The sequence below is a fragment of the Salvelinus sp. IW2-2015 genome, unplaced genomic scaffold (genome assembly GCF_002910315.2).
Source record: "Salvelinus sp. IW2-2015 unplaced genomic scaffold, ASM291031v2 Un_scaffold3238, whole genome shotgun sequence".
Classification (NCBI taxonomy): Eukaryota; Metazoa; Chordata; class Actinopteri; order Salmoniformes; family Salmonidae; genus Salvelinus; species Salvelinus sp. IW2-2015.
The window spans coordinates 1-8,673 of record NW_019944525.1 but is presented as its reverse complement, the minus strand read 5'-3'; the positions used below and the strand labels follow the sequence as shown (position 1 = coordinate 8,673).

General features: G+C 42.2%; 1 protein-coding gene and 1 pseudogene across 1 annotated transcript; one reads left to right on the top strand and one right to left on the bottom strand.

Annotated features, from left to right (window-relative positions):
• LOC112075563 (adenylate cyclase type 10-like) overlaps positions 1–1,396 on the top strand; it is a 12,665-nt pseudogene extending 11,269 nt beyond the window's left edge.
• Positions 1,397–5,349: 3,953 nt separating this feature from the next.
• Positions 5,350–7,794, bottom strand: LOC112075560 (electroneutral sodium bicarbonate exchanger 1-like; the record flags this gene model as incomplete). The annotated part of the gene is made up of 6 exons (XM_024142546.1): positions 5,350–5,451; positions 5,727–5,969; positions 6,129–6,380; positions 6,762–6,923; positions 6,997–7,110; positions 7,633–7,794. Coding segments are annotated over 6 exons (1,035 nt in total), but the record flags the coding sequence as incomplete, so codon positions are not given.
• Between the last annotated feature and the right edge of the window lie 879 nt (positions 7,795–8,673).

Below are 8,673 nucleotides of genomic sequence, written 5' to 3'. Positions count from 1 at the left end.
CTGGTGGAGCACAACCAACACATCAAAGCCATCTATCAGAGCACACAGAAGGTAGCCTAGCGACAGGTAGCCTAGCGACAGGTAGCCTAGCGACAGGTAGCCTAGCGACAGGTAGCCTAGCGACAGGTAGCCTAGCGACAGGTAGCCTAGCGGTTAAGAGTGTTGGGCCAGAAACCGAAAGGTTGCTGGTTCGAATCCCTGGGTCAACTAGTTGAAAATCTGCCGATGTGCCCTTGATCAAGGCACTTAACACTAATTGCTCTAGATAAGAGCGTCTGCTAAATGACTAAAATGTATGCATGAATAGGTTCATGTACACGCTCACATTCGGACGTGCCTTCACATACCCACACACACACAGCTGTGTATGATGTACCTTTAGAAAAGTCACAGCCATATTATAAATGTTTTCCCTGAAACTGTCCTAACAGCCATAGTATTTCTTATGTAGCACTTCACAGAGTTCAACCGGAAGTACTCGACCAACAAGATGTACACGCCCCGGGTGCTGCACCTCAGAGCTTACATGTACGTGCTGGCGGGCCACGAGGCCCTGGCTAACGCCATCCTCAACAAGGCTATAATGCTGTGTCAGCAGCACGGCAACAAGCTGGAGGAGAGCTGGATCACACAGAATCAGGTACAGTACTGGAGGAAGGGCCTGAGATGACAAACGCACAAAATCAGGCAGAAGGAAGTACTGGATGCATGGCATGGGATAGCATGCACAAATGCATGCGGGCAAGAGAGTCTCACAGTCTCACACACAATCTCACATACCGTGTAACGAGTATTCACAGGAGGTTGCTGAGGGGAGGACGGCTCATAATAATGACCGGAATGGGGTAAATGGAATGGCTTCAAACACATGGGAACCAATGTGTTTGATACCATTCCGCTGATTCCGATCCAACCATTACCACGAGCCCGTCCTCCCCAATTAAGGTGCCACCAACCTCCTGTGATGTGTATGCAGTCATTACACACACACACAGAACAGAAACCTCAATCACATGCATTTAAAAAAAGACTGCAGTTACACGTTGTACACCATGTGGTACAAGTCAGTGGAGGCTGGTGAGGGTAGGACAGCTCTTAATAATGCCCGGAATGGAGTGATTGGAATGGTATCAAACACATGGTTTTCATGTGTATGACGCCATTCCATTTACTCCATTCTAGCTATTATTATGAGCCGTCCTCCCCTCACCAGCCTCCACTGCAGTACATGTATTTTCTCCTTGATAACCTAAACAAGTAGAGCGTAACGCTTAGCTAGGTGCTTAGTGAATGTATTATTTAATTAAGGACATTTCGAATAAATATGTTGTGAAATCCTCTTCAGATTTGGTGGTTTGGCGTGTTCAGGCAGAGTACCAGTGACTGGGGGAGCTGACCCACACCCGCTACACCCCAGTGGGTGCGGGGGGTTGCAGATCTGGGCTGACAAACTCCAGCCTGTACCTCGCCCCAAAGGCAGAGGACACCCAGCTCCTCAAAAAGCCAAGATAGGGGCCCGTTCCTTATTGAGACTGTGGAGAGCACTGTATAGAGGCAAGTTATTGGAGCAGATTAAAAGGAGTAATGTCATTGGCATGGTTTTTGGAACTGTGATGTTAGGGTTAATGAGTGTTGGTATCATTCATCTCGAACAGAAGTTGATGGCCAAGAGATGAACGTCACCAAATGAAAGATGTTTCAGTCACTTTATTGTTTCGTACATTTCTCTTTCGCTCGTATAACAAATACACATTTAAATAGAACAACAAATATCTGAATTGTCATTTACCACAATGAGTCGATAAAATTCTTAAACATCAACTTGTCTTCAGCTATCAATACTACATTTTAAGGCAGATTTCTACAAGTGCCAAAATTTGATATTGACTCGTAATATATTTCTCTAATAAAGTAAAGTCCATCACAACCAGTACAATGGATAGACGTCGACAACATAAAAATCACAAGTTTTCGGTACCCCAATTCAACGTTTTTAGTAACATATTATAACATTTTACACATGAATAAAATATACTATGTATAAACATCGTTAAGAGTCTTCACTTTATTACATTTTGCCCTTTCTCACCAAAACTATATGCATTTCTATCAATTAACCACAACATCCTGTAGAAAGACACCGCTAAGTTTGAGTCACCTTTTGCAGGTGTTTAAATTACGATTACTGGAGTTCAGGAATTCCGAACACAACATCATTTAGTTGTCAAACAACTGAATGCAGAAAGATATCACGTAACGTACTCGGGCAAGGTGGACTGGAACATATGCGGTAAACACCATTGTATCCCGTAGAAACACACATGTACACGTGACAGTGCTTCAGAAAATATTTCACACCCTTGACTGTTTCCACATTTTTGTGTTACAAAGTGGGATTAAACAATTGATTCAATATCTTTTTTTTTTGTCAAAAGAGCTACACAAAATACTCTGTCAAAATTGAATAAAATTCCTTAACGATCTGTAAAAAATGAAAGAAAAACAATATATCTTATAGATAAGATTCAACTCCTCTGAGTCAATTACATTTGAGCTTTTCATTGAATATAATTTGTTAAATTAAAAAAAACATAATTCCACTAACATTATGGGGTATTGGTGTGTAACCAGTGACAAAAAATTCAAAATTTTATTAATTTTAAATTCGGCTGAAACAACAAAATGTGGAAAATCAAGCGTGTGAATAACTTCTTGATGGCCATGTATCTCTACACGCCTCATCTAGAGACTTTCAAAGACAATTTATAGTTAAAAACCAGAGTCCTATAAATACTACATTGTGATTTTCTTTGTAAGTCTATGGTTAAAAACCCTATAGGAATCCATCCCAATAGGTATAGAAATTGCAGGCAGCTGCTATGCATAACTGGAATGAATGGTCCCCAATGCCTGAAAGTATAAACACTGACCTGCCTCCACACTGATACTGGAGGAAAAACATACATCAACAAATCTAAAGGGGAAATGTCAGCGAAAATTTTACAAATGAACTATTCAAGAAAAAAAAAATGTTACCATTTAACACTTTAATTTGAATACTATATACAGTACACTGATTTCGTATCGTAAGTGGCACAGTACCGATGAATATTCAAATGACAAAACAAAACACAACATTGCTTATTCCATGAACAAGATTTCATTGGATATTGTAATAGTATATTTTTTTAGATTACTATGTTGAAAAATAGAAAAAAAACATACAAAATACAAACGATTCCGTTAAAAAGTAAAGTTCTTTAAAAACCATTGTGTGATACAGAATGTAGGATCTAAGTTTGATCACCCTGTTGGCAAAATACTTGTAAAAACATTGTAGTGTATTTACAGTTTTAAAAAGCTTCTTGAAGTTTTGTAATGTTTCACCAAAATATTTTCAGACGTTGATTTACCTATGAAAATATGTTCAGCCCTTACAAAACATGCCATTAATTATAAGTCCACACTATTCATTTACTTCAGGATTATTTTCCTGCTTAGAAAACTTGCTCAAATTAAGATCCACATCTGTAATAAATTGGCCACGGTAGATACACATAATAATATGAACCTTCTCCTCTGTAGCTGGTATCACATACATTACTACATAAGAAAATAATCACATAAATGTTTGTTGTTCCTCCATAGGGTAAACACTGTTTCTAAAAGATTTACATGAGTTGCACACCACACACACAGTCTTACAGTGACGAGACACGCAGGTGCAGCACAGTTCAGAGTGGTGGAGGTGTGCACTCAAGAATTATTTTCCATCAGAACGGTGACGTAACCGGTATGATCACAAACTCGTCTCCCTGTCCAACTTTGAGTCCTTTCCTTCTTATGTCTCTCTCGCAACCGCTGGAAAACAAAAAGGCTACGTTCACAAACAGCATTAGAGGAGACACTACATACAGTGATACCACTTGAACTGGACCAGCTGGATTGCTGTTATTGAGCCTCATAGGCAGAAGTGTCACGCACCATTGACCTTGGGTGATAATTACCGCATCTGCCATTAACCACCCTAAACATTGACATTGTCCAGAGGCAAACCACACCAGAGCATGGCATGTGTGTGTGGTGTGTGTGACGTGCGTCGTTGCCTCCACCATACGCAGCATCACCTTCCCCAAAACCCATAGCATTATAGACGATTTCAAAACAAATAACACTTTGACATGTACGAACGGTGATTGCCAGGCTTTAGTTTGGTTTTTTTACTTGTGACTTGATGGATCAAAGATAACAAATGTCGCATTCCAGCACTAAGACTGAATCCCACACTCAAAGTAAGAACACTTGCACGACCAAAGGACCATTCACGTTCATGTTTTCACCTCCACATCATAAACTGCACGTTCTTCTAGAAAAACTGCAAACGGGTTTTAACAAATATTAACACCATGCCACTGAGGATTGGAGTCCACTTGCCTTCTAGGATATGACTTCTGAGAGAGGAAGGGAATTATGATGAATGAATGAGAAAGGAAGATCAGATAGAAGTTAATAACATCTATATCTCTACAAACAAGAGCAGGACAAAATCCACCTTAATCTCTACTTAATATCCACATGAAATATTTTTACAGTATTCAACACCATGAACAATAAAAACAGGAAAGGCAGTATTGAACAGGTAAATGGCTTGCGCTAATATACACCCAATAAATAGAATTAAATGCATTTTTGCTGAAATGTGTATTTAATTGATTAATTGACATTCCAAACCTTTTGGAGCTTGGAATCCTTCTTGGAACTGTCAACTGGACTTAATACTATTCCAACACGTCCCGAGACCTTGACATCTCGTCGAAATGTTCACCCGTCGCGGATCGCTCTACAATAACACAAAACCAAGTACGCTCTGTCATCACTGCATTTTTTCATGCAAGACATCCTCTGACATTTTTGATGATTACCCCGATCTTGAATTAGCTGAAAATCATGTTTTCTGTTGCTGCCACAAAGAAAAAGTTGGTTGTGCCGCGGTGTAGACATTTACCATACTCATGCGCAACATGCCCTCTTTAGTTAGTCACAACAAAACCTGTACCGTGGTTTTCTTTTTTAACTAAACTTTTTTAGCTGCCCAAACGATCTCTGGATGTTGTTAGTTGGACTTACTTGTAATTCCTTCCAGTGCAAAAGTAGAACTATCCCCTTCCTCCTCCATCCACTATATACTGGGCTCCTTCCTGGAGAGAGAGAAAAGTGACTGTTAAAATTCACACACCATTGCACCACCAAGCCCAGATGATTGATTAGATCATAATGTGCTAACATAGCTGTATGGCCTCAATATGTTTAAGAGACCCAAGTACTGTATACTCTCTTCTTCTCCTTCCTCTATTCTCTTCTTCCACTCAGCATCACGTCGTCCAGCCAGCTCAGCTCCTTCTTGGTGAACATGAAGTCCAGAAGCTTACGGATGAACACCAGAGCCAACACCTAGAGGAGAGAAGCAATCCTCCTTACATTCTCCTCCTGTCAACTAAGTGTGGTGAATGACATCGACACGTGCTGTACCTACTGCACGTAAAGCTTAAGGTGAACACTGAATTAAATATAAAAGCTAAATTAATGCCAACATACTCAGACATAACGTCTCTTTCTCAATCTCTGGTGCACACGCATACACACAGACCCCCCCCCTCCACCACCAACACGCCCACCCTACCCACCCAAACACAACCCCACCGTCCACACACACACACACACGTTACCATCATGGGGAAGACGATGGCATAATTTGAGGTCTTGATGACCCACAGCAGGACCAGGCAGCTGAGCTGGATGATGGTGAAGAGGTGGACCTTCCTCAGGGGGACGTGTCTCAGGTAGATGAAGTCTGGCTGGTGCTTGGCCGGCATGCCAAACAGCTTGAGACGGTCAAAGAACTGGATACCTCTCAGCGAGGACGCTCCCATGTACAAGAACACTCCATATAGTACAGGCATGGGGATAAACTGGAAACAGACAGACAGCTCTCCATTTAGACTTCAACAGTTACTGTATGTATGCTCATGCACGTGCGCTTGGGTGCATGACTGTGCTAAAGTGTGTGTGTGTTGTAACTGATCTCATGTATATCTGAGGTCTGCCCTTTGACCTCGCACCTCCCTCACCTTGAGGACAGAGGTCATGAACACGGAGCAGCCCATGAGTAGGAAGATCATGAGGCCGGTGAAGCGCTGCTCTCTGATCCCCAGGAACTTGGGTTGTTCCCCGGGGGCCGAGCACTCTGACTCCAGCTTCAGGCTGTTGACGTGGGAGATGGAGAGCACGGTGGCTGCCACGAACCAGGGCAGGCCCATCACAGAACACACCCCCAGCATCACCCCCACCACAAACAGGTCCAGGTGGTAGCCACAGCCCTTCTGTTGATGGGATCCAGAGATGTGGGGTTATAGCATCCATACAGCAGAGATACAGGCAGTATACATAGTCTATGATACATTAACAACAAGGAGATATACTGTATACTGTTCAGATCTTTAGTTATGGAGAAATGAGGAACAGCATGCAAGGCTTTAGTTGAAATGGCAGCCATAGCCAAATGGGACAGAAATTAAATAGTCCCCAAAAAATGTTTGGTCAAAACCCAAAAATAGAAATCAGCTTTTAGGGCTTAGACTGTTAATTATATTGTAATAATGATCTATTACATTTTCAATTTCACACTTTAGCTGTGATCATTTTTAACATCATATAGCAGTAGAATCTGACACAGTAGAATGACTTCAATTGGCAGCCATTACCTTCAGTTTGTGCTCCTTCCTGTTGATGATAACAGCAGTGATCTGTTGGTCCATGAAGATGAGGATGGTGCAGAGCAGCGCAGGGAGGACCGCGATTATAGTTGTCCACCACGGGTTGCGTCCTATTGGGTTCACTATCCAACCACGGTCGTCTCTGGTTGGCTGTGGGAGGGAGTGAACATGATCATGATCCGTGTGTGTGTGTGTGTGTGTGTATGTGTGTGTGTGTACTCACCTTGAACTTGTTGGGGACCTGCAGTTTGGGTGAGGGGATTCCCAGGGCATAGTCCACTAGGACCATGGTGAGGATGGTGATGAAAACAGCAAAGTCGCTGATCTGGGCCCTCACCTGAAGAGCAAGAGAAACTCACAGTCAAACTAGGAACTGAGGTTATGGTGAATCTCCTAGTGCTCGGTGTCATTTGAATACAAGTGAATTGTCTGCAACGTCTTCACTTGTCTGCTTGGCGGCACGGTGTATCACATCCATCTTGTTCAGGTCGTTGTTGTAAAAGACAATGTGTTCTCAATGACTTACCTGGTTAAATAAAGGCAAACAATCATAATCATTATAATAACAAAGTGCAAGTACATGTAGGATCTCTTAGATGCCACAAGGAGGCGTCAATATACTGGAAAATCTATTCTTACTCATGCAGCACACAGCACACATTGACACATCATTGAAATAGAATGGGTAGATTTTCATATTATGACGCACCAGTAGGCGGTTGAACACTGATACATCCACCAAAGTCTGAGAGATTAAGGGACAAGCGTCAATCAATCAAATATCATTGAAATCCCTGCGCATGTGGCTACCGGTCCACATTCCTTGCACTCAGGAAGCATGAGGTGTAGATGGACGTGCCTTGGTGGGGAAGTAGCGGCTGGTCTTGAACTCCTTGAGGAAAGCGGACATGAAGACAGTAGAGAAGAAGAGGACCACGGACCAGAAGAGGACGTCAGGAATGTAGGGTCCGTGGGGGCCACAGGCACTGCCCTCAAACTCCCCCCGGAACACAAAGCACTCCTACAACAGGAAGATACAGAGAGAGACCTGAGTGGAACCCCGTACCCCATATATTTCCTATGAAGTTAAACAGGATAGACTGGCCATCTTGCCTACTACATACTAAAGCTACCTACTGTGTACTAACAGTACTACATACGATTTAGAACGTGCTGTTTAATAAAAATGTAGGCTATTCAGTAAGCAACAAATATCAACATACTACTCATCCACACTGAGAAAGCTTCATCTAATGCACAATCGCACTTGTTCCCCACTATTTGTTTATGTTTGCAGAGCGCATCACCTATTCTGATTATCAGCTGTTGTCAAACACACGTGGGTGTGAAAAGACGATCCTCTTCCTCAATAGTGTTGCAGCAAACTGAGTATGACATCCTGGCATTTAAAGCATACACCTTTTTTTTTTAACATTTCACATACAATAAAACTTTATTTTTTCGCATATCCAAAACGCCTGCTATTTAGAAAGCAAGTATGAGTATTTGGACACGGCCACTGTAAGGCACGAGTTACCTAGATAGGAAAGATAATAAGACCCAGTCGAAGTTAGCCTCTGGTCCCAGATCTGTTTGCACTTTGTACAGCCAACTCTTACTGTATGGTTGCCACAACCATAGGCTTTACACACTTAACAGATCTGGAACCAGGCTATTTGGAAATGCATTGGCACACTCAACGTTAGATCAAATGTTTGTACATATAATCTGTAGTACTCTACCACTGACATTTCATAGGAATGGCTCCACTATAAATACATTTCATGTCCTCTATGCACTGATTTGGACAGAATCAAAGGGCATGAGTGACTGGCCAATGCTGAACCATGTCTGTGTGAACCCAGTCATTCATACATGCACGCATGCACTTTGGATTGCA